Below are 25,813 nucleotides of genomic sequence, written 5' to 3'. Positions count from 1 at the left end.
AAGGTGCGTCTTACACATGGGAGCATCTTATACATGGGGAAATACGGTAGATTTTTTTCTATAAGACTTCAGTATATTTTGACAATCTAGCAGGTGGAACCAGTGAAAGTGGTGTTAAAATGAAAAGGAAGAGATGAAGATCAACTTAACTGAAAGCTGGGTGAAAGGCTGGTTTTGAGCCAAAGGATAATTCAGTTTCTGAGATGAGGATGAGAATGGATAGATGAGATTTTTAGGTGGAAGGACAGGAATAATGGCCTTAATTGAATTGATGAAATGAGTCTGTTGGGTATGTGGGTAAGGGTTAACTGTTCTTAACACTTAAAAAACAATTTAGGGAATGACAGACGGATCGTCCCTAAGTGCAATAAAAGGACAAATCATTTTATAAAATCAATCAGGAGCCCAAGACTGGGTAAAGACAGAAGGCTAGGAGGAATGGAGAGAAAATGGTGGAATATATAAACTGCAGGACTAAGATCAATTTATAGCGAGTGAGGACAGAGATTGATGGCTATGTTATTGTTAGATCAGGATATTAGAATTTAAGTTCAAACAGCTCTGGATGAAAATGTCCAAGGTGTAGCTTTCAGTGGCCTGGATGAAATGGTAGAGATGAAGGTTGGTAAAAGCAAGAATGATGGGACTAGGATATTAAATGAGTATCTACATATCAGAAAACATTTAAATTGTTGGCACTCTTAGGGAGACTGCCGTTTTTGCTTGGAAAAAATGCACTTAAAATGTGAAAGGGTGAAAAATGCTTAAGATGATTTATGGCTCTGGATGCCACAACTTAAAAAGGTAACAAAATCTGTCACTCTGGGAGGAGTGAGGGTGGCGAGAGGGAAGAAAGATCAAGGGAGGAGGGAGAAAAGTCAGACACTGGCACTAAGTAGAGGAAGAGTTTAGGAAGGTGGTTGAAAATAAGTTTTAAGAATAGGAACATCTAATTCTGAATTGTTTGTGGTGAAGTGTGCAACGTGATGTAACTCCTCCACTCCCCCGTCCCTAAAAAAAGGATCACTACACAGCTCAGCGGAGCTTACTATTTTCACCAGTCTTGTGAATGGTGTTTAGCTGTTAGATGTGACCATGACTTCTTGCCCACCAAACTGTGATCAGAAGTGGTGAATGTCATTGTCAGGAGAAAACACTAGAAGACAGCTGATTCTATACTCACCTTTTTTGTCACAGTAGTGACATTCCAAATGGTAGCTTGGCCGAAGAGATGGGAAGCAGACTCCATGCTATGCACAATGTAGAATTATGTTTTTCTAAACTACCTATTTGGGAGTTTGTATTGCAGGATAGTATATAATTCCAATATATTTGATTCCAATATTCAATCAATTGTTGTCTTGTCCATTTTATCTCAGACACCCTGAGCAGAACTCCTGCTCACCTGTTACCCTAGTAATATCTTAACTCATCAGCAAATGGCTTTCCTTCCTACCTAAATTGCAGATCTTTCAAAAGGACTAATCTGATCACATGGCTGCTGGCTGTCTCCATGGCTTGCCATCATCCCAGAAATGAAATCCCAACTGTTTATAGGTACCCTATCACCAGCCCTTCCTAGCCTCTTCTTATATCCCAAGATACAGCTATTCTGTGTCTGAATACACCATGACCCCATCACTATGCTTTTGTCAATTCTGTTCCCACTTCCTTGGCTTATGTTTGTCCAGATTGCCAGACTGAGAACCTCTGTGCCACAAATCACACAGTATCATGTATTGCCCCTATCACATTATTTAACAGTACTTATCTAGTGTGTTTTTCTCCAACATTGTCCTCGATGTCAAATACATGGTACTAAAGAACAGGAGGTACCAAAGGAAGATGGAAAAAGGAAACTAGCTTTGCCTTTGTATAATAGATCCAGTTACATGAATGGAGGCATGGCAATCAATTCTGTATCCATCTTGACACGTAGAGCACTGCGCACAGGCTGTGGTAGTGCACAGACCACAACAGGGCCTCTCATTTCAGCAGCCACATGTCATTTGATATTTGATTGTAGTCATGGGACCGTTGATGCTGAAATAAATTTCTAAATCTTTTTAAAAAGTAGATTTTAAAGACTGGGTTTCCAACATCAGCATTCTGAACTTAAACTGCTGACAAGCCTCATTACTGTTTCAGTAACATCATGTAAAAGGAAATAAACTTATTTTTGCTCATGCCAATTTTCTCAAATTGGACTGAAATGGTTCAGAAGTTTGGAAAACAACTGATTCGCTCAATGGTCTTGTTCCAAATAGGCAATTTGTGGTAACACTTCTGCCACATACTAGTAACCATCAGTAAATTCTCATGACTGGGCATCAAGAGTCATAAAGAAGCACTTTATTGTCTCCAAACATCAACTAATTTTAGGGAAATAGCAAAAATCTGCTATAGTCAGCTTAATTTTAATAGTTGCCCACAAAGTTCAAATGTATGTTTAGGAATTACACAAAAACATCACCATTTGGCATGTCTTTATAGCTAAATAGGAAATTACCCTTTCTAGTTCAAGAAAATAAATTAGTAGACAAACTTTTCTTGGAGAAAATGTAAATGAATAATTTTTACATCTATTTACTCCTTTTATAAGAATTCAAGTAAAATACACTAGTTGCTCATGGCTACTGTTCCTCAACTTTTAAATCTAGAATCTTGATATGAAAGCACTCAAACTGCTTCCTACTTCCCTATATAGCAGTAGCCGCTTTATACTCATATTTCTGTTAATATGCAGAGCGTTTTATACCCAAGAACAACATTATGGTAAAGAATTTTGTAAGGACCATCCATTTCAGTCAGAGGAGGTAATAGAAACCTATTTTCACTAAATCATGACAGTTCTAAATAATCTGTGGAAGAGGCTGACTAGAACAGTACTTGGGAAGCTAAAGAACCGACACTCAAAAATGTCTGAAAGCTTCTCTATATAATTAATCTCAGTAGCTGCTAGCAGTAAGAAAACGCTCTCTAAAACTGGTTCTCAACGGAGGCAATTCTGTGCCCCACTCCTCCTCTGGGGACATTTGGCAATAGCTGGAGACACTTTTGGTTGTCACAGTCGGGGTGAGCGGTGGTACCACTGGAATCTAGGTGGGTAGAGGACAGGGAAGAGAATACCTCATAACGCACAGGACAGCATCCCATGACACAGAACTATCCAGTCCGAAACGTCAAGAGTGCCAATGGTGAGAAATTTTCACCTAAAAAGAACGTGCACTTTTCTATTAAATTATAAATTCTGGAGGAAAAATGGGTTTTTACTTCTAGAATAAGGAACCAGGCGTTTATTTCAATATCATTTCAATATCTTTTAGGAAGGCCTAACTTATCTCATGGATGGTTAATAATTCCAAGCAAGATGCAATTTGTCTTTTAAAATTACGCCAAGTTCACAGTAAGCTACCGCCACACACATTTATGTTGCCCTTACCTACTAAGCAAGCAGTGGATTTATATTAAACGTGAGGAAGAAGGAAATCTTACCTTTTGTGACAACATGGATGGACCTGTAAATTATCAGGCTAAGTGAAATAAGCCAGGCAGAGAAAGAAAAATATCGTATGACCTCACTCATTTGAGAAATTCAATGAACAATGTGAACTGAGGAACGAAACAGAGGCAGAGGTGGGATCAAAGGGATCAGAAGGAAAGCGGACAGAGGGAAAAGTAGAAGATGGGATCAGAGAAGGGAAAGAGATGAGTGAAATTATATATACATAATACAGCATTACAGAGAACAGGACAGTAAATGCTGGAGGGAAGGGGGGAAGGCATTGGGAGAGGGGAAAAGGGGGGGGTGCTGAGGGGAACACGGGGGTGGGGGAGATATATTCGGTGGGACACTTGAATCTCTATAAACACAATACATTAAAATCATTAAAAATAAAAGTGAACATCTGTGAAACAAAGAGAAACACCTTTGCCAAGTAATAGCATTCTTATAGGCTATTAAAACATAAGGTTGTCATAGCATTATATATTAATTCTGGAGTACAATTCTTTAGACTTCTCTGGTTGTGAAAGCATTCTAGAATAAAATCATTCATTGTGCATCAACCATTTAGTTACTGATAATGGCTAAATCTACCAATTCTAATACTTCCTAATCCAGAAAGAATTTCAATTCAAAGAATATAATCTTTTTCTCCTCTAAAACCTAAATGAAGCAATTCAACTTGCCAAAATATCCACTGATAATCATTTGAGATCGGAATAGAAAGGTGTGGAGAGGAAGGTATGAAGACTCCCTCTCCTAAAAATCGTTCCGAGTCCCGACACACACAATGTGATCTAACAAAGTAAAATCACTGCAATATCCCCTCAGGAGTTTTAATTGAAGTTGGGTTTTAGGGTGTTAAAAAAAACAAATCCCATTTTGATCTCAGAGCTAACTTTCTAAGCTACAAAGAGCAAAAACGTGTACCTGATAGATCTTGCCCTAAATTACAAGTGTTCACAAGCCTTATTTTTCTAGAATAGAAAAAGAAAGCAATTTACTGTATCGTAAAAGGAAAAATAAATAATTTCAGTATGCACCTTTCCAAATGGCCTTATCTGGCAAGCCCATGGCAGCCTGCCACCAAATATGTTATTGAACCGTGTTCCATTTTTGCACTAAAGGTGTCCAAGTTTTATTTAATTAACTCAGTTAAATCCAGAATATCCTTTTTCCAAACAGTAAAATGAACGTAGTAGTGTCCATTTTCCATTCCAGAGAGAACTGAATTAGGATTTCAAAAACAGGTATGAATCTGGGGTGGTAGTTATTTAAAGCTAGAATTCAATTTAAGATTGAGCTAGAACCCAAAATTTGCTGAAAATTTTAAGCTCTTTATTAAAAATTTATTAAGCATATTATATCTAGAGATTGGCAGTTAATTTTAACAATTTAAATTTTGGGTAAATTTTAAAGTGAGCAGAAATGTTCAACTTCTTATATTGTGCGAGATTACTATGTACTTTGTTGTTTGCTTAATTACAAGGCCTCTTAACCACTTCACTGAATTTAATGACAGAATTTTGTATATTTTATAATTCTGAACTTCAATCATGCCTATATAATCATATTCATACAGTATGTGAGACTGAGCTAAAAACAGAGGTATCAGAACATCCTCGAATTGGTTAAATTAGATATACCCATTAATTCTTTACTCATTTACCCAACAAAAGTATAAAAAAGTGATTAACAGGTTATTTTAACTATGGTTTCATAAAAAATATGTAAATATTCAAATATTTGATTAAGTCATTGTACTCCAACCTTTTAAGAATTCTAATTCCCAGTAGTTAGGAAGCTTTAGATATAATTAATAAATATATGACCACCATTTTAAAAATTATCATTCGGTGCTATCGATCTTATAAATATTTAGGTTAGATCTTGCCATACCAAAATTTCCTCTCAGCCTTAGATTCACAAAATAACCTAACCTCAAAACAACACCATATTTGAGCTTTCTTTAAAGAGGAATCAGGTAGAGCTAAACCACTTAAACATCCTCCAGAAAATCAATAAATAGCTGTTTTCTTACTATTAATTTCTAGATCTCCTGAAGAACTTCCATTTGTAGAGATGCTAAGTTGGACTTGCTAGTAATACTGAAAGGACCAGTAAGCAGTGTCCGTGGCGGAGTGTGTCTGGGCCTCACACCTTGCAATCTCCACACCGGTATCAGGACATCACCAATAGGGGTATGGAGTTAATCAGTGTGAATTGGCATTTAAAATCTGAGTGTTCTATCGCTTTTCGGCCTTTTGGCTAAGATCAAGTGTAAAATCTGAGTGTTCTTCTGTTACTTATTTTATGTATGTGAATATACATTATACATGTAAACCACCCCTCCTACTAAAAAGAGTTATTTTTGTATTAAAAGGCAGAACTTCAGCCATATTAAAAAAAATAGCCATCTTGCAAAAAACAAAACAAAAAAAACCCCTTAAAACAAAAGTGCATCTTGGAAGGTTAAAAAGAAGAGAAATCAAATACATAAAAAGTATTCAAATTTAACTTTAGATAATTAACTAAGACATTCACACAACATATGCATGTCAGTCTCCTATTTGGTCCTAGAGCCTGCAGTATTGTTATTTATTGTGAAACCATGTAACCAAATACTTAAATATATCCACAACATCTATATCATCACGGTAATGTATAGTACACATCTCAAAATAAATTTCTATTAGTTTTATGCAAATTATGGTAAAAGATTACCACCTGCCACATTATAAAATGGCACCAACTTCATGTAATGTTCCATGTCAATGTACTAGTCAAAATCCTTATTGGTAATGATGTTTTATGCATTATCATCTTAATATTCAAAAGTAAGCTGTTAAGCTAATAACCACAGTATGTTACTAATTCATATCACTGCATATTTGGACATTAAAGCAGGTAAATAATACAGAAGGAAAAGTATTTCTAATTCACAGTTTCAAAAATAAAGGGTGCAGTTTTCAAATATCTGATTGCTTGAAATTGGTCACTAAATTTAACCACTGCCTCCTTCAATTCATGTAAACTATGTTTGCACAGCATGAGGAGATGTCTTTATTTCAGAAGTTAGTTCTTACTGTTACAGGAGCACCACAAATTTGAAGGAAGAGGCTACAGTGTGAAATGAATTCACTGAAGGACATGTTAAATAAAACTTTAACTATAAGGTACCACAATGCTTTGTTTCCCTCTGCACAGACCCCCTGAATTAGGAAAAGTTTCCCAAATACGATATGTAAATTAGCTCTACAAGAGAGGGGAAAAGCTCTAACCCAACTAAAAGAAAATGCTATGATTAGCTAACCAACCTAAGACAGCCGGTTTCAGACATTTCCTAAGGCTAAAATGTAAAAAGCATATACAGTATTTGTATCCTTCAATAAAGGGATGTAGACAGCCAAAGGGAATGAAAGATAAAACTGGCCTTAAGAATTTACTTTCTAAGTGGCAACACACACACACACAAATGGATGGGTAACTGAGAAAAACTGTATGCTTAAAATATTCAAAATTTTAAACGTGTAACAAAATTTATAATAGAAAAAAGTGGCAAACTGTTATTGTGACTTGATTTGTTGGAAACATCTGCAAATTAACACTGGCATTAAGAAAACCAAAGTTTCAACAATTTACTCCCCGCTCTCTCTCCAGGTATGTTTTCTGTGCAAAAATAAATATCTGCAAATTGCACTAATACAATACTTATTTAACTTTTGTATTATGAATAATCTGCACATGCTGCTTTACAGACAATACATATTTGTAAACTTGTTCATGCAAAATTAGTGTGCGCAACAGGGATATTGTTAATCCCTACACTTCAAAAAAAATGATACCTTATTATCTTTTTAAAATTGTCAAATCCTCTGAAATTTAACAAATCTTACAGATATTCTTATCTGCCAGCTAAAAGTCAATTTATGTTGCTGAAACAAAGTTATATAAGAAAAATGGTTTTTGTCTTGCAGAATTTTTGATTTTTAAATATGAGAAATTTTATAAAAGAAAGAAATTCATGGTCACAAAATTTTAACACTTTAATCCTAAACATTACAGGGTAAATAGATCCTGGACCCTATCTCCATATTCCATAAATCCTAACTTTTAGTTTTCATTTTAAATGTTGCCTTAACCACTAAAACATTTGTGGTTTTACAACCTCTGGATTATGGAAATACATATTTCTGAAACAAATGTTACAAAAACAAAAATGGAAGAAAGCCAAACTGCCTCCATGAAGGGAAAAAAAGTGGAACATTTTGAAGCTTTTAGACACTTCTCTTTCCATGTCTTAAACGATTAACCTGTCGATTCAGTGCATCATGTGGTCAATGTCATGGTCCCCATATTGAACAAACATCTAACTAGTGTCCATTGATTCCAAGTTGGTGGATGATGAATCTTTTTGGATACTTTCAAAGATGGCTGCCAGCTCAGGGTTAGAGCTGATCTGAGACTGGAATTCACTCATCAGTGGACTCTTCTCTGCTTCTGGAATGGTCAGCAGGGCTGCTACCGCTCTCATGGCAGATCGTTTCAGTTCGTCTTGCTTTTCAAACTCCTGCTTTACTGAGTTGGCCTTTACCTGTAACATTGAGTAAGGTTTTATTATATGCTATAAAAGACAAGCTCTTACACAAAATTTAAGCACCAAAAAATTTCTGGAAAATAAAGCAAAGCTGCTCTTTCATTAGTCCAATAGTCACCTTGTATTCTAACCACAGATGTATCTAAACTACTTTTTAGCAATGGCATGTCTCCTTTTCTTTTGAGGGATTATTTTACACATAGCCCGTTACGAGAACAAAATCCAGAGCCACGATGGTTGAAAGAGTGAGAACCTGATTTTATTTGCTTAACAAGACCTACTTTGGCCTCCACCAAAAAACACATCATGTACTGACATCTCTGTGTCTTAATTCATATAATTATTTTTATATAAAAGCTTTGTTTCACCTTCTCAATCTAAAAAGTATTTCTGACTCTTTTTTTTTTTTTTTTGCATTTTTCTGAAGCTGGAAACAGGGAGAGACAGTCAGACAGACTCCCGCATGCGCCCGACCGGGATCCACCCGGCACGCCCACCAGGGGCGACACTCTGCCCACCAGGGGGCGATGCTCTGCCCATCCTGGGCGTTGCCATGTTGCGACCAGAGCCACTCTAGCGCCTGAGGCAGAGGCCACAGAGCCATCCCCAGCGCCCGGGCCATCTTTGCTCCAATGGAGCCTTGGCTGCGGGAGGGGAAGAGAGAGACAGAGAGGAAAGCGCGGCGGAGGGGTGGAGAAGCAAATGGGCGCTTCTCCTGTGTGCCCTGGCCAGGAATCGAACCTGGGTCCTCCGCACGCTAGGCCGACGCTCTACCGCTGAGCCAACTGGCCAGGGCGTATTTCTGACTCTTTAAGGTCCATTTTAAATGTCATCACGTTCAAATGAAGTTTCCCTATGATTACCACCCCTGCCACCTCCACCAGAATTAAACATTTCCTTTTTTGTGAACTTCTCTCACTTTATCCTGTATCAGTACTTTAAACTATATGTCATATTGTTAAATAAAAACTAAAAAAAAAGCATTAAGATGTTTTCTAAAACATCCACATTCAATAAGTTAACTTTTAAAACCTACTGCTAGTGTGGTTAAATTAGGAAAACTACAGTATAAAATCAATGAGAAATTCTGAATACACCCAGTGTGGCCAAAGTTGATGTCTTCAATGATTACCTTAGTTGTACACGTGGCGCGTAATGGCTCAACAAGCCGGTCCAACCTCTGCAGTACTGCACTTGGACAAAGGGTGGAAAGTCTCACCAACATTAAAAATGTTAGCATCTATTATGAATAAAAAAAGACAAAACTTAGACCCTGTATTATTTTCTAAAGAAAGTTCCAAATTCTAACAAAGCTTTTAAAAGGAAAATGACTAGCATGCACCATAAAGTTTCATTTTAATTTAATATGTCACAGAGTTACCACAAACCTTAACTGAAGAATTTTAGTTATAAGTACTACAGAGACCTTACCTATAATGTGGTCCTAGAGCACAAAACTAGAAAAGTGGTTCTCAAGCTTGGCCATACACAGAAGTGGGAATTTTGTCCCATTTCCAGAGACTTTTACTTAACCTATTAGAATGGGGCTATAGTTTTAGAATATTTTAAGCTCATGTGCACAAAAATGGAAAACCACTGAATAAGTGAAGCAGTAGAAAAGCTTAAGTTTCTACTATCTTAGATTCTCCTTAAAAAAAAAAAAAAAAAAAGACACACACACACACACAACTGGTTATTCAGATTAATCCACATAAAGCCTGATAACCCAAATCTTTTTTTGTCTCTTGAACTATAAACTGTAGAATTAAAAAAGGAAGAATCTAGCCTGAACAGACGGTGGCACAGTGGATAGAGCATCAGACTGGGACGTGGAGGGCCCAGGTTATAAACCCCAAAATGGCTGGTTTGGGCTCATATGGCTTGAGCAAGGGGTCACTCGGTCTGCTGTAGCCCCTGGGTCAAGGCACATATGAGAAAGCAGTAAGTGAACAATGAAGGTGCTGCAACGAAGAATTTATGCTTCTCATCTCTCTCCCTTCCTGTCTGTACCTCTCGCTATCTGTCTCTGTCACACACACAAAAATAAGAAAAAAAAAAGGAAGAATCTATTATATACTTTCTTGGAAGATCTTTTTAAAGGATTGTGGGAGCAGACAGGTCACTACCACATATTAAAACAAGAAAGTTAAGAGTTCTTAGTCTGGTGACCAAAGGCTATGAATTGAAGAGAAAGAGACTGTACTTACTTTCTATTTTTCAACTCACGTATTAACAGTTCATATTTAAAACAGACATCAGCAAATAAGAAAACAAAGAGCAGTCATGAACAAAGTTCATGCTCTAAACACAAAAAGTGTAATTTGTCTTCAATTTCCTTCTACATACCCATTTCTCCAAAAATAAGACCTAGTGCAATTTTTTTCAAGCTTAGAAATATAAAGCTTTCCCTGAAAATAAGACCTAGTGCGTGTTTAGGAGCAAAACTTATTATTAGACACTGTCTTATTTTTGGAGAAACAGGGTAGTATCTGAAAACAGTTCTTCCATGTTATCACTGAACAAAACTCATGATATAAACCCAGTATATTAGACTGGAAAACAAAAATCTCTCATTGATATAAATATGGCTAACATGCAGAACAGCCCCAAAGACAGCCAAAGAGAATTAGCCAAAATAATGACAGGGAACAAAGAAAACCTTCCATGGGTAATAAATAACTACAGTAAACTCTTAAGACAGGCAAAACAGAGCACAGATTATATTTTGAAAAATAAAACCTGCCTGTACTCTTCTTTGGAGGGAAATCATCTAGGGACTATACACTAAGCCGGCAGAGAATTTCTTGGAATTTTCCATCCACTTAGACTGCACTTCCTCCTCAAAAGAAAAGGCTTCTGGATTTTTTTCTATATATGTCAACTGAAGTTATAATTGCTTTTGCATATTATAGTTCGTTGACAAGCAAATCAGTTTTTCTCTTAATATACAAAAAAGTAAATCACAAGGGTAAAATTCACTGCAGCTAAGTCTTCTAAAACATTCTATAAACAGGAACAAACATCTTACCTTAATATCATAATGGTCCTTCAAACCATCTTCAACATGATTTAGAAATTCAAAGATATCTAGTCTATCAAGACAACTGTCTAGAAGTGTGTACATACATTCAAAAGCTGCCTTTCTAATATCCAGGCCGTCATCAACTGTATGCTTAAATGGACCCATTTCTACCTGTTGAAACACAAAAGAATGTATGTATATATTTAAAAGTAAAAACAATCTTAGTGAGAGTATAACCTAGTTAACTGGCTTACCTCTCTTATAAGCTCTTTTCTAACTTTTGTTTCATTGTAAAGATGTGGAAGAACAGTGTCTAGAAGATCCCTTATTAAAGATGGCTTATTGTGTGCTGCTGAATTGAATGTGACCAAGGCTACTCTTCTTACATTCAAGTCTGGATCTTCCAACGTTTTTAGGAAATCACCTGAAAAATTGTAACAGAAGCAACATACAATTAAGTAAGCTTAAAATAAAATATACATTATTCTTCCTAAATTGACAGTTTATTTGCTGTTGGTATTGTTATTTCTTTAGGCCAGGTCTGGGAAGAACATGATGGAATGCTACGTAAACTGTAAAGTTTCTTTTTGGCAGCAGGTAAACCATCACATCTCAATGTGAATGGACTTAACTGATACCTATTCTCAAGCACCTATAATACAGAGGATACACAGTGAGAGTCCAGAAAGCTCGCTAATTACTTTTATAGACACATTATAAAAAGGTGAGTTGCAAAGAGAAGTGTTGGGGCCAGTAGGCACAGACTCTAAAAACTTGAATGGCTAGAATTCAAAATAAGATAAACAAGGTGAAGATAGATCCATTGCTTGATAAAGATGAAATACTGCTAACAAGTATACAATATATCCAATGACAAAGAGAAATGTGCCTCCAAAAGTCCATTTTTATTTTTATCTTTAATGAGAAACACAATAATTGGTAAGAGGGTAAGATACAAAAGGAGGAAACAGAAACCTAACAGGATGAAAAGCTAAAAAGAGCACCAGGGCACTTAAACAAATATAAACCTGGTTTTCTAATAAATGTGGGAAAGAAATTACAGTACAAAATCTTTGAAGTCATATAGATGATCCAAATTGCTTCTTTTGTCAACTCTAGGACTTTGGCAAGTTACTTTAAGCAAGAGCCTCGGTTTCTCAATTTATAAAATGAGATTTATAAACCTCTGAGGGTTATTGAGCAAAATAAATATCATGTATACTGTTGCAGTGTCTGATACACTGGTATTCACACGGAGCTATTATTGTGTAACCTCAACCAGCAACCTTTTAGAATACACAGGGAGAAAGTGCCAGAGACTTAAATATATGACAATTAGAAAAAAATGGGAGGAAAGAAATACTTCAGACACCACAGATTGGTAAACACAACGTTGACCATTACAGGAAAGTACTGATTACAAAAAAATATTAGGAGTTAGCTTGGATTTAAAAGAATTTAAATGTACCAGATTAAACCTCCTCACCCACCCACCCGTGTCTGTTTAGAGTTATTAAGATGGTAAATTAGAATACTATTCGAATAAAGACTCTTTCAGTAAAGCATCTAAAATACTGCTATTATAATGGACAAATAGTGACATGGACTAAAAAATCACTGATCCCCAACTCTTTGGTCTAGGAATTTCAGTTTTTAAAAAGCTTCCTAGGCCCTGGCTGGCTGGCTCAGCGGTAGAGCGTAGGCCTGGCGTGCGGGGGACCCGGGTTCGATTCCCGGCCAGGGCACATAGGAGAAGCGCCCATTTGCTTCTCCACTCCCACCCCCTCCTTCCTCTCTGTCTCTCTCTTCCCCTCCCGCAGCCAAGGCTCCATTGGAGCAAAGATGGCCTGGGCGCTGGGGATGGCTCCTTGGCCTCTGCCCCAGGCGCTAGAGTGGCTCTGGTCGTGGCAGAGCGATGCCCCAGAGGGGCAGAGCTTCACCCCCTGGTGGGCAGAGTGTTGCCCCTGGTGGGCGTGCCGGGTGGATCCTGGTCGGGCGCATGCGGGAGTCTGTCTGTCTCTCCCCGTTTCCAGCTTCAGAAAAATACAAACAAAAACAAAAACAAAAACAAAAAAAATTTAAAAGCTTCCTAGGTGATTTTAAGATGTTCATATAATCACAACTAACACTGAACTAAACCCTAATTCAATTAGAATGATAATCATCTGATTGAATAATTTTACCAATGATGAACAATGACTTGTCAACCTGGAAAGACGTCTTAGAGATGTGGCACAGGTCTTTTCCTTTGTCCTATCTTATACAGCATCAAACATGAATACATATACAAAAGACCAAAAAAAAAAAAGGTAAGGGAACAAAGGTAGGACTCTTCTGATAGAGAATTTCTTTAAATTAGTTGTAGGTTCCAGCAATAGTACACCCATTTATCCCTGTGTTCTCCCCTCTCCACTCTGAACTGATAAATCGTTTCTGTAGTTCTTTTACATTGTGTGTTTTCCCTGTCTGGTGCATGCAGAATAACCTGCCACTGCAAAGCTTCTTCCCCACATCCTTCCCATCCTCTCTGCTGCTATCTCCATTCCTCTGCCCTCAAGAAAGCAGAAAAGTGAGTTCTGAGGGTTTCCAGCTACTACTACAACTCTAGGAAAACTGATGATAAAACAACACAGGGAAGTGATGACATCATAGAGAAACAATCCCAAAAGCTAATTCTTATCTTCACTGATACAGAGAGCCCTAGTCTCTCTGGGGTGTTTCCTCTTAATTCTTGTGGTAATTATCTTTTTTATTCTAAGGTTGTTCCCACCTTGCATATGGAAGTCTCAACAGATCCCTTTGGGAACTGAAGGGTTAAATTAATTACAGAAAATGGGGACCCTAGCAGCTCAAGTTCAGATTCATTTATCTGGAAGGAAACTTTTTTCCCTTATCCATTAGTTATTTTACTCCATCCCCAAAATATGATTATCAAATGTGTAGCTAACTCTAAAGACATCCTTCGTGTGTTTATTAATTTCAGTAGTTTGCAAAATGACATGGTAATATATTCAAACTAAGGGATGAGGGATAGACAAGATGGCGATGGAGTAGGCGGATGTACCAACTTCCACCTCCCAGAACCAAAGTGGATTACAAATGAATTTTAAGAACCATCATCTGGAAAAACCAACTTTGGACTAAACTAAGAGGACTCTTCAACCAAGGAACACTGAAGAAGCCACACTGAGACTGGTAGGAAAAGCGGAAACGCGGAGAGGGCAGCCAAGAGAGACTTGCATGGCGAGAAATGAGTTTAGCAGAGAGGGGAGGGTCCTGAGCCCCAGGAACAAAGCCCCAACCTGCAGCCCCAGAGCCCAGAAGAGGCGTAAGGACAGTATTTAGCTGGAAACAAGTCAGGATACTGTTTGTGAGAATGAGACTGATTTCTCAGACCCAGGATTCTTCTTAAAGAGGCCACGCAGAAAACATCTCTCACAACCACCCTCCCGGGGCTCTGGGGGACATGGAGAGAGGAGAGGTCCAGAGCAGCAGGAAGAGAGTGTAATCTAAGAGGAGGCACAGGGAGAAACACTTTGAGGGACAGCCACCCTAACCCGTGGGCTGAGTCACTCCCCAAATCTGAAGTGAATATTTCCCCTGGAAACAGCAATACCAGCAAAGAGAAGCAGGACACCAGCCAAACGAGCTCTCCTACGGTACTTAGAGCAGAGTCCTTTAGAAGGAGGGAGCTTTTGGGACTACAGTAGTGAGTGTTAGGGTCTGAACTGCAGCGCCCCCACCTACACAGCTGAGGGCTGGCCAGAGGGCGGGTGGCGGTGGGACACGGAAGCCCGGTTCTGTCGGCAAGGGCAGAAACCGGCTGGCCACCACTGAGGCCTAGGTGTGAGCTCAGTCTTGCCTAGCTGGAGCGAGGGGAGACACGCGAAAGTAGTCAAGCCCAGCTGTGGGCCACCTGCAATCCAGCCTGCGGGGGAAGGGTAGGAGCCCCTGAAGGGGCAGAGACCAGCCCTTGAGCAAGGGCGCAGGAGCACAGCCTGGCCTGGCCATGGAACCTAAGCTTGTGGCCGGACACAGGAGCTGGCTCCTCCCACAGGGCTGGAGCGAAAGCCCAGAACAGGCAGAGTCCCGCGACTGAGCAAGGGCATGTAGCCCCACCCAGCTGGTGGAGCCAAGGCTTGCAGCCATCCCGCAAGCAGGCTCCTCCCGCAGGGGTGGGGTGAAAGCCCGAAATCAGGCAGAGATCCACAGCTGAGCAAGGGTGCTCACCCCTGCCTTCAGGGCCAAGGCTTGTGTCCGGGTGTGGAGCATAACCCCACCCGCAGGGGCTGGGTGAAGGCGAAGGCCACCGAGGCTTGTACACCCGAGCATGTGATCACAGCCCCTCCTGGGAAGGAGAGGCGGAAACCACAGCAACCCCCATACCCAAACGCCCTAGGCAGCCGCAGCAGAGGGAGTAGCAGGCCTGCAGACAGACCACACCTAGGGAACACAGAGGCCACACCCAGTGGACTCCAGTGGCCAAAACCTTCTTTTAAACAGACAAAATGGGAAGGCAGAGAAATGCAACACAAATAAATCAAGAGAAATCCCTAGAAAAGGACCTGAATGAGTCAGATATAACCAAGTTAACAGATGCAGAGTTTAAAATAACAATTGTTAGGATGCTCAAAGATATTAGAACAACAACAGATGGTCATTACGAACACCTAAATAAAGAGATAGCAAATATAAAAAAGGACATTGAAATAATAAAAAAGAATCAGTCAGAAATGACAAATACAGTATCAGAAATAAAGAACACAATGGAAGGAATTAAAAGCAGGATGGATGAAGCTGAGAGTCGAATCAGCGAATTAGAGGACAAGATAAATGAAGGCATGAAATCAGAGCAGAAAAAAGAGACTCAAAAAGTCTGAGGAAACTCTCTAAGAGAGCTCTGTGACAACATGGAGAGAAATAACATCCACATCATAGGGGATCCTGAAGAAGAAGAGAAAGAACAAGGGATAGAAACTTTGTTCAAACATATCATAGCTGAAAACTTCCTTCAATTAAGGCAGGAAAACGTCTCACAAGTTCAATAAGCACAGAGAACTCCATTAAAGAGAAACCCAAGGAAATCTACACCAAGACACATCATAATTAAAATATCAAAGCTAAGTGATTAAGAGAAAATATTAAAAGCTGCTAGAGAAAAAAGGTTATCACCTACAAAGGAGCCCCCATAAGGATGACTTCCGACTTCTCAACAGAAACACTTGAGGCCAGAAGAGAATGGCAAAAAATATTCAAAGCCATGCAGAACAAGAGCCTACAACCAAGACTACTTTATCCAGCCAGGCTATCGTTTAAAATTGAAGGAGAAATAAAAAGCTTTCCAGACAAAAAAAACTTAAGGAATTCACTACAACTAAACCAAGGCTGCAAGAAATGCTAAGGGGCCTGTTGTAAACAGATCAAAGGGGAAAAGAATACAGCAGAAGAGAAATACAGCTTTAAAGAATAAAATGGCAATAAACAACTACATATCAATAATAACCTTAAATGTAAATGGATTAAATGATCTGACCAAAAGACATAGGGTAGCCGCGTGGATAAGAGAACAGGACCCATACATATGCTGTCTATCAGAGACAAACTAAGGGATGACAGAATGTTAAGTATATAAGATCATACATTATCAATATCTTTCTAATGAAACAACTGCCAGACTCTTAAAAGCATTTTAGTTCCTAGGTAATATTTTTAGTTACTGAAGTGATTCATTTTTTCACAATTAACTATTAAACAGTCAGGATGTTTATCTTTGTTTCCACTTACCTATGCAGTTCTTTAACAGTGGATCAATAGGTTGTGGATGATCAGAAATAGTAAACTTCACAGCTGTAACCACTGAGCTTCGGGCATATGATGAGCCTAATTAAAAATAAATTTAAGTCTACTGATATATAAGGCCATTAAAATCCATGGATATCTTTATAATTTTTCAAACCACTTCAAATAATACTAGTGTCTGAATTTTTCCAAATTCTCTTGGGCCACGAAGGGTGTTGCTATCAGAATACTAATGGATCAGGAGCAAAATTTACTCATAAAACATATTCCCATTATATATATTTCAAAAGAAACAATTTCTTCTGGGAAGGAGGAGGCCTGGGAGAGCAGCAGTGGAGGATTTAGCCCTCACAAAAGGGAATTGGTAAAATCCATAAATAGCTTCTATTTGGTCTAAAGGGATTTACACTGGTAAATCTGAAAATTCTTCTAGGATCTTTGATTTGAACTAAAGTTAAGTGCACCAATTTCAGTAGTATAACTTACTACTAGTAAGCTCCTCAGAAGATATTAATTCAAGAGACATCTATCTTTTCCATATTTTAAGACAAAAGAGTAACATTAGAATATAACGAACACTAGAACAGATTTATTTAACCATTATTTAATTACACTCTCTTTATCCTTTTAAACAACACAATGTCACTCAAATATGGGCCCATATTATATATCATAAGGCAATGGGGTCTATATGTTAATAAGATACAGAAATGTTTTCACTTCTGCTTTAAGTATCTTTTAAGACAATCAACTGCTAATAATTAAAAATTTTTTAAATAAGAAATCCTAGGTACGCACCTGATATCAAGTACCCTTTAAGGCGTGGAAGGAGGGTTTCTGGATCAATTAGAGTGAGCTTGCCTAAACATTCAGCAACAACATTTCTGGTTCCTTCTTCTGCACATTCACAGTGCTTTAGCAATAAGGCCCAGATGTTTTCAACATATGGTTTAAGGCCTACCACTGATGCAGAGCTAATAATTTCCTTCAAGGAATGAAGCAGAAGATACTGCCTTTTGGGTTGACTGGTTATTTCTTGTAAGACAAATGGTAGATATTCAGGAAGGTTGCCCACACTAATGCTGCCTAATGCATAAGATGCAGCCGATTTGACTTCTTCACTAGGAGATGAGAAAGCTTCTAATATTACAGATTTTAGTTCCAGCTGCCCACTTAAGTCAATATGATGCCCAACTTCTCCAAGAGAAAGTAGAGCTAATAGACGAATAGAATCTGTAGACCTTGAGTTCTTGACATCTTGAATAAACTGACCTACTACAGCTGGTCCTTCTTTAGGACAAGCTCGAGTAAGGGCAGCTACACATTTGGCAATGGAATAATAAGACTGCTTGTGGGTAAGAGCTGTGCTCTGAGAATAAACTGGACCAGTCAGCATGCGCAACAAATCCATGTATCCTAGATTATTTGTTCCAGTGACAACCAGAGCCTGGAAAAAGTCTAGCATGGCACTGAGAGCACCCCCCTGCAATAAAGGTGATCTCACAAGTCCAATAAGCTCATTGAGAATGGATCCACTTATCTTTGAAAGGGAGGAGGGATACACTTTTGCCAGTGTGGTAAGAAAACTGATAGCCATCTGTGAAACATGCATATCACTTTCACTGATAAGAGGTGGGAGCTCATCTAGAACTGCATCAATCATGGCAGCTGTCAAGCTGTCGCTATAGTTTTTAATTAGAATATCTAGGGCAGAAAGAGTCCCCAGTTTCAAAGCTCTCTGGTTTTTCCTGAGAAATGAAGCAAGGATAGGAACCCCTTCTCCCAGGACAGGCCTCAAATCTATCTTCAGAGGTGACCCAGCAATTAGTGTCAATGCCTTCACTGTTGTTAACCGAGTAATTTCATTCTTTAGTCTCTCCAAGAAAATATGAAGTGTATTAGACAAATCAGAACCCAAATTGTCTCCAAGGTTGCAAATAATTTGTCCCATACAGGAAATAGCCCTTTCCTTGACTTCCTGATCAATATCAGCTGCTTTTAACCTCTTAATGGTACAAGTAAATAAATCTTTGATGTAAGGAGTTGCGTCAAACGAGGAAGGCTGATCTAAGGGGCGAATTACTTTGACAAGCTGTTGAGTAACAAGAAGTGCTTCAGATGTAATCTTGTAAAATGGGTCTCCAACACAAGCCACCACTGGAGGGACCAAAGCCTGAACATGTGGATGGAAGACTTGAGGAGAGTGGTTACAGAGGATTACATATAGACAGGACAAAGCATCAATCTTCAAATTCGATGAGCTTGATTTATCATTCAATGAGAAAATGATTCCTAAAAAGAGAATAAAAAAATCCAATTTTATGCATAGTTTTATGAAAGAAAAAATTAAAAACTCATCCCTAGAATACTGCTAGGTTCCTGTTTCATCACATTTTCCCTAAACTAGAAATTCCACAATCTATGATAATGGAACCAAAAATTTCAGGATAAGATTTAACTTTTACTTGCAAATTTCTAAGGTATTCAAGATGGCTCTATACCAAAGTTAGTTCTATGTACAAATTTTGTCACAAATTATTTTTGGAGGAAATATTTAAGATTATCTAAGTCTTAATAAAGTCTAAATTAAGTTCCAAAAATGATTTACTATTTCTTTCATACCTGGTACAAGAACAGGAATGTGCTGTGTTAGGGCCCCAGGTAATACATTTACCAGTTCAGTTAACATGTTAAAACAACACTGTCGGGTCTTCACACTTTTTTCTTTCATCTGTTTGTGCAGAGCTTTAACAATGTTGGGAACCTGTAATTATCACACACTCATTAGCTGTTTCAGCTATTGCTATTTTTTTAGTACACTTAACACAAATTACAGGGGATGAAGACAAAAGGAAGAACTCAACGTTTTTTTGTTAAATTCCTAATTCCTTTAACTGCTAACAAGTTAGATATAAAATTCATTGCATCAATTCCGTTCTCTTGTAACTATGTTTGCTTGATACCGATAAATAACAAAGTTACTAACTTTCTACAGAGCAACAAGTCTTTTTTGATTAATTTTTAATTATGAAATTCACAAGATTAAACAGAAATCTAACAAAATAAAATTTTTAACCAAAAATTTCAGAGCATAATTTATAAATGACTTTTATAAACATAAATAGCACAAATAAGCATTAAAGGGAAAAAGGTAAATTACGGAAAATAAACCATTAAATGATTTCCCTTTTTGCTTTTAGTTTGCTGTTACAATTAAATCAGCCTCATTTCAAATGTTGCTACAAGCAGATCAAAAATGTATGCATCTAAATTTTCTATTCTAATATTCTTTTAGTTAAACCTAAATAGGATATTTACTAGTAAACCTTATCAATGCCAGGATATAGCCACATATATCAATGACCTGAGAACTATAGACCAAAGAAAACACCTACTCATCACAGCATCATCAGAATTTCCTGTGATTTTACCCAACTTTGATATACTTATTCAACTGCTTATGTCACCCATATACTTTACCTTACTTCTTTATACAATTAATCTTCAATGATCACCTTTAAGTTTACCATAAAAATTTTAAATTCGTACTACTTAAAAACTAAATAGATATGGTATGTACACCCCGCCCCAAGTCTTGCTGTTTAAGTGTGGCTCACATGTTTTGTAATCTATAAACAGGGGCAAATATGCAACCCAATGGGCTGCATAAAGATTACATTTATGATGGAAAAATGCCTAGCATGTACCAAATGGGAGCTATATAGCTGTAATGTTTAGAATCTTAGAAAAGATGTCCTAAAACAAAAATGTGGATTTTATTAACAATAAGGTGCCATTTATAAGTACTTACTATGTACAAGGCACTACGTTAAATGTTTACATATATCATCTCTTCTACCACTACCTTCGGCAGACAGTTCTAAGTAAATCCTTATTACAAATGAAAAGAGTGAGGTTTAATAAATGAATAAATAATCTCTCCAAGATCAAATAGCTAAATTAGGAGTGAAGCCAGTTATGAATATAAGTAGTCTGATTCCACAATTCTAAGACTTTTTCACTAATATCAAAGATAAAAATTATTTTACTGAATCATAAAATTATTTTAATATAGCTTGTCCAGAAAAATCAAGAATACTTCAATCAGAATAAACTATTTACAAATAACCTAATATGAACATATATAAATTACTATACAAATATATCCCAGAAATTTGTTTCTCTAAAGATGACCTAGAACTCAAATTTCCACATTAAAAATACAATTTTAAAAGTTCAAATGTACTAGCATGACTTTCAAAACCATACTTTTAATCCGACCTGACTCTGAAGCATTGTTAAAGGTGTTTCTCCCTGTTCCATTGCATCAGGGTCACACAGCCAACTTTGCACAGGACGAGTTTGCTTCAAAAGAGAAAGGTATGCATGAAAAACATCTGCCTTTACATTCTCTTCACGCTCTTTAAATCTGGTTATCAGTGCAGGAGAAACAGTCTTGTAGAATTCTGGAAGCATTTCATGCCTTGTGCTAACTACAGCATCCAAGCACTTAGCAGCTGCACGTCTCACTTTCCAGCTCATGTCATCATCATCACTGTATTCATCATCACTCCCTAAAGAGAAGTTTTAATGTTAAGCTATTAATCATAGGAAAAGTTTATCATTTATATAGGAAGTAAATTCATAATTAAGATAGTTTTCTAAGTTTTCATGAACATATACAGCAGTGGATAAGTTTATAAAAAACTAGAACTTAAAATCAGATGCAGTTAAATTTACACATAAATTAACCTCTAAAAAGAAATCATGATTGTGCTTTTATTTTGTTAAACATTTTCTCATTTATAGTGAGTTATGAGCTGCTTACTAACCCTTTGAAATCATTAACACATTAAACTTCTTTAGGATATACACATTTGTATAGTAAATACAATCTTTTAAATAATATAAATAACAGTTTGGCCCTGGCCATTTGGCTCAGCAGTAGAGCGTCTCCCCAGTGTGTTGAAGGTCCCGGGTTTGATTCCCAGTTGGGGCACACAGAAGAAGCAACCATCTGCTTCTCCACACCTCCCCTTCTCCTTTCTTTTCCTCTTTCTTCCCCTCCCAAGGCCACAGCTTGAAAGATTCAAGCAAGTTGGCGCCTGGCACTGAGGATGGCTCCATGGCCTCACCTCAGGCCCTAAAATAGCTCAGCTGCTGAGCAACAGAGTACTGGCCCCAGATGCGCAGAGCATCGCCCTGTAGAGGGCTTGCCGGGTGGATCCCAGGCAGAGCGCATGTGGGAGTGTGTCTATCTGCTTCCCTGCCTCTCAATTAAAAAAAAAAAGAGTAGGCCCTGGCCGGTTGGCTCAGCGGTAGAGCATCGGCCTGGTGTGCAGGAGTCCCGGGTTCGATTCCCAGCCAGGGCACACAGGAGAAGCACCCATCTGCTTCTCCACCCCTTCCCCTCTCCTTCCTCTCTGTCTCTCTCTTCCCCTCCCGCAGCTAAGGCTCCACTGGAGCAAAGATGGCCCGGGCGCTGGGGATGGCTCTGTGGCCTCTGCCTCAGGCGCTGGAATGGCTCTGGATGCAACAGTGACGCCCCAGAGGGGCAGAATATCGCCCCCTGGTGGGCATGCCGGGTGGATCCCGGTCGGGCGCATGCGGGAGTCAGTCTGACTGCCTCCCCGTTTCCAGCTTCAGAAAAATGAAAAAAAACAAAACAAACCCCCCCCCCCCCCCCCAAAAAAAGAGTAACAGTTCAATTCAAAGAAATCACTTGACACTATAGAAAAATCAAATCAAATACTTGAGGAGTTTATAAGATAATCCATAAAATAGATGTATGGCTATAGATGATGTGATAAACTTTTCACTGAATTTGTTAATAGGGGGCTACTAGAAACAAATATGCATATTCTCAACCTTCTAAGATACTGTCTTTTAAAATAGATTGATTTTAGAGAGAGGAAAGGGGAAAGAAAGAGAAGGAAATATCAAATTGCTGTTCCATTTATTTATGCATTCATTGGTTCTTATATGTGCCCTGACTGGGAACTGAACCCGTAATCTTGGCATTTTGGTATAATGTTCTAACCAACTAAGAAACCCAGTCAGGGCTCAAGATACTGTCTTAATATAAACTACACTGTCTCAATTATAAAAAGAAAATTCTGCCCATGTAACAACAAAGGATCATCTTCACCAAACTCTTATTAAGTCTTAAAACAATACTCTAACCATAAGCATTAACAATTGTCTCATTTATGTATACTTGATTACTTTTGTGTGTGTGAAATCTCTGAAAATTATTTCCTTCTAATACCATCAGATGAATCAGTTAGGTAACATGAAGTCAGGAGGGTGGCCAAAATATTAGCAGTTCTTGGGGCAGTAAAAAATTATCTAACAATAAATGTTATTCTTAGATAAGACTAAAGCCCTGAAATAATTCCTCAGTAGGGGGAAAAATATCATCTCTTCCTTGATTTATATCCCAATTTGCTAGTGAAAACTAAATGTAGCCAGCTATGCCTTAGAAAATCCTTGGATACACACAAAAAACGTCCAATCTCCAAAAGGTTTACTTAATTTCCTGTTGAAGACCCAAACAAACACTGCTAAACCTAAGGCATTGATTTATTCACTAATATCTATTTGAATAAAAATTATAAGGTATTATCAAAATAGATTATTTAAAAATAAGTGAAGTTTTTCTCATGGCAACTCAACTATGGGAGTAACTGTGCAGAAATATACTTTATTTTTATAAAAATTCAAACATCCTAATCACTGAAATTATAGTATGTATTGATAAAGCAACTAAAATTGGTTTTTCAATGTAAGTACACTGAAAAGCCAGCAATCAAAACCTGGAACATACTGCTAAAGCTTTTTTTAAAGGATATTCCTATTAGAAGCTACTATTTCCCTTTATTACTACAACACACTTATTGAGTGCTTACTGTGAGTCAAGAACTGTCCTGGGCACTGGGATAAAGCCGTTAGTAAAACTAACATTAAAATCTCTGCCTTCATGAAGCTTACATCCTATTAGGTAGAAAATAACTCCAAAATGTCAGAAAGTAAGTGTATAAAGAAAATAAAAATTGTGAAGAGAGAGACAAGAATATAAAAAAAGGGAAAAGCCTGAGACTGGGGACAGGAGGGAATGAGAAAAAGTAATTAGGTATAACCCCAAAGCTTTTGGCCTAAAAAACTAAAAAAGAAAGAAGGTGCCATTTTGAGATGGAAAAGGCTAAAGAAACAGGTTAAGCAGGAAACAGAAGGAGGTATTTTAGACATCTAAGCAGTAAATCAATTAACACTAGCAAAGAACAAAACACGAGCAACCCCTATGTCCCTTTAAGTGCTACTTCTTTCCAGAGTAAATATCACAAATCATAGATGACTTCAATCTGAAGGGACTTGGAAATGTTTAGGCTATTCATAAATAATCTAAAGTTAAGTGGAGCCTCAAACAATATTTAGGATTTTTCATGAAAGTAATTATTTATAAAACCAACTAAACTGCTCTGAATATGTGTATCCACAGGTATAGTCATAAAAATAACATTTATTTTCCTCCTTACCAAAATGCTTTTGAGAAAACTTGAAGAAAAAAAAAATCATTTATAATCACTAGCCATGAGAAAAACACTAAGTTACATTTTTTTCCTCTGTATTTTTTAAAAAACTGTTTAAAAAATTGCCCAAATGGCATCACTGGTGCTAAAAGCCCATGATACCAACCCTAAATGTAATATCTAATCTAACTGCAGTTTCAACGTCTTCCAGAAACATAATCTTAACCATGTAGTATGGAATATTTTGGTCAAGCATCAGTAAGGTAATCAACCACATAGGCCCTTTCCATCCTCTAGAGAAAGAATCTGCATAAATAAAACCCCTTTCCCTAAGAAAATAAGTCCAGACCCCAAACAATCCTTCTTAAAAACCCTTTCCCTAAGAAAGTAAGTCCAGACCCCAAACAATCCTCCTTTTCTTTCCTTTCACTAATAATTCCCTTGCCCGACCCGTCTTCCTGTGAAAAATCCTTCTACTTTGTACAACTCTCATAGAGCCCTTCTAGCTGCCAGATGGGGATACCTTTATTAAAGCCAATTATTTTCAAATGTGCAGAGCTGAATTATGTTTTTTAATGAAATAAAAAAAGACACAGTAATTTCTGTTACCCATTTTTTCACCCAATGTATCGATTGCTTTAATAAACATTTTTCTAGAACATGATTTTAAAAATGTTGCACAGCAGCTCAATGCATGGATGCCCCATAATTTATTTAATCAATTTGATATTATTGCATATTGAGGCCATTTCCATTTTCACTATTTAAATAATGAAGAAACAAACAGTGCAATTTGGGGTAAGAATTAACTCTATTTAAACACTGGGTCCTTCGTGAAAATTTAACCAACGAATTTCTTCTATTTTATCTGCAATACCTTGGTCGTCATCATCACCACCATCCGCATCCATGGCATTTTCATCTTCATCTTCATCATCATAATTATAATTTGGATCATAAGTAAGATATTTAAGACAAATATTTATAATGGTAGAAACATGAGGATATACTTCCTTAGGACATCTGAAGAAAGAAACAAAAGCTGTCTAGAGTAATTGTATTTTTCTCCTTGATTCAATACCTGCCACATTTTGCTTTGTTCCCAGATTTTCCCTCTCCTTTAATATAGTATAGGAAAGTGGTTCTCAGCCCTTCTAACACCCATGAACCTCTATCTTTCTCTCCCTCTGGCTCCACTTTTAAGAGATTTACTTTTTACTTATTAAAATCAACTTTAAGATAAACTCTAACCTTCACATTTTAACATTTCTGAAGTCAGAACAATTTTTATAATAAATGATATGGTTAACGTGGGGTAGTACACAGAGAAATCTGTATATAGTAGTCCCCCTTATCCATGG

The 25,813-nt window shown here is 37.6% G+C and overlaps 1 protein-coding gene across 1 annotated transcript in view; it reads right to left on the bottom strand.

The window, feature by feature from the left end:
• Nucleotides 1-2,332: 2,332 nt before the first annotated feature.
• The window catches only part of CAND1 (cullin associated and neddylation dissociated 1), a 66,799-nt gene continuing 43,318 nt past the window's right edge, over nucleotides 2,333-25,813 (bottom strand). Inside the window, exons 7-15 of the mRNA XM_066369065.1 lie at nucleotides 25,330-25,475; nucleotides 21,205-21,497; nucleotides 19,546-19,687; nucleotides 17,722-19,215; nucleotides 16,909-17,004; nucleotides 11,379-11,548; nucleotides 11,131-11,295; nucleotides 9,235-9,342; nucleotides 2,333-8,099 (exon numbers count right to left, since the gene is read on the bottom strand). Of these exons, the coding sequence (XP_066225162.1) occupies nucleotides 7,875-8,099; nucleotides 9,235-9,342; nucleotides 11,131-11,295; nucleotides 11,379-11,548; nucleotides 16,909-17,004; nucleotides 17,722-19,215; nucleotides 19,546-19,687; nucleotides 21,205-21,497; nucleotides 25,330-25,475 (2,839 nt within the window). The 3' untranslated portion in view covers nucleotides 2,333-7,874. The remainder of the gene's footprint in view (nucleotides 8,100-9,234; nucleotides 9,343-11,130; nucleotides 11,296-11,378; nucleotides 11,549-16,908; nucleotides 17,005-17,721; nucleotides 19,216-19,545; nucleotides 19,688-21,204; nucleotides 21,498-25,329; nucleotides 25,476-25,813) is intronic.

The sequence above is a fragment of the Saccopteryx leptura genome, chromosome 2 (assembly GCF_036850995.1).
Source record: "Saccopteryx leptura isolate mSacLep1 chromosome 2, mSacLep1_pri_phased_curated, whole genome shotgun sequence".
NCBI lineage: Eukaryota > Metazoa > Chordata > Mammalia > Chiroptera > Emballonuridae > Saccopteryx > Saccopteryx leptura.
Note: the sequence above shows the minus strand (reverse complement) of the source record. Positions and strands in the feature narration are given on the sequence as shown.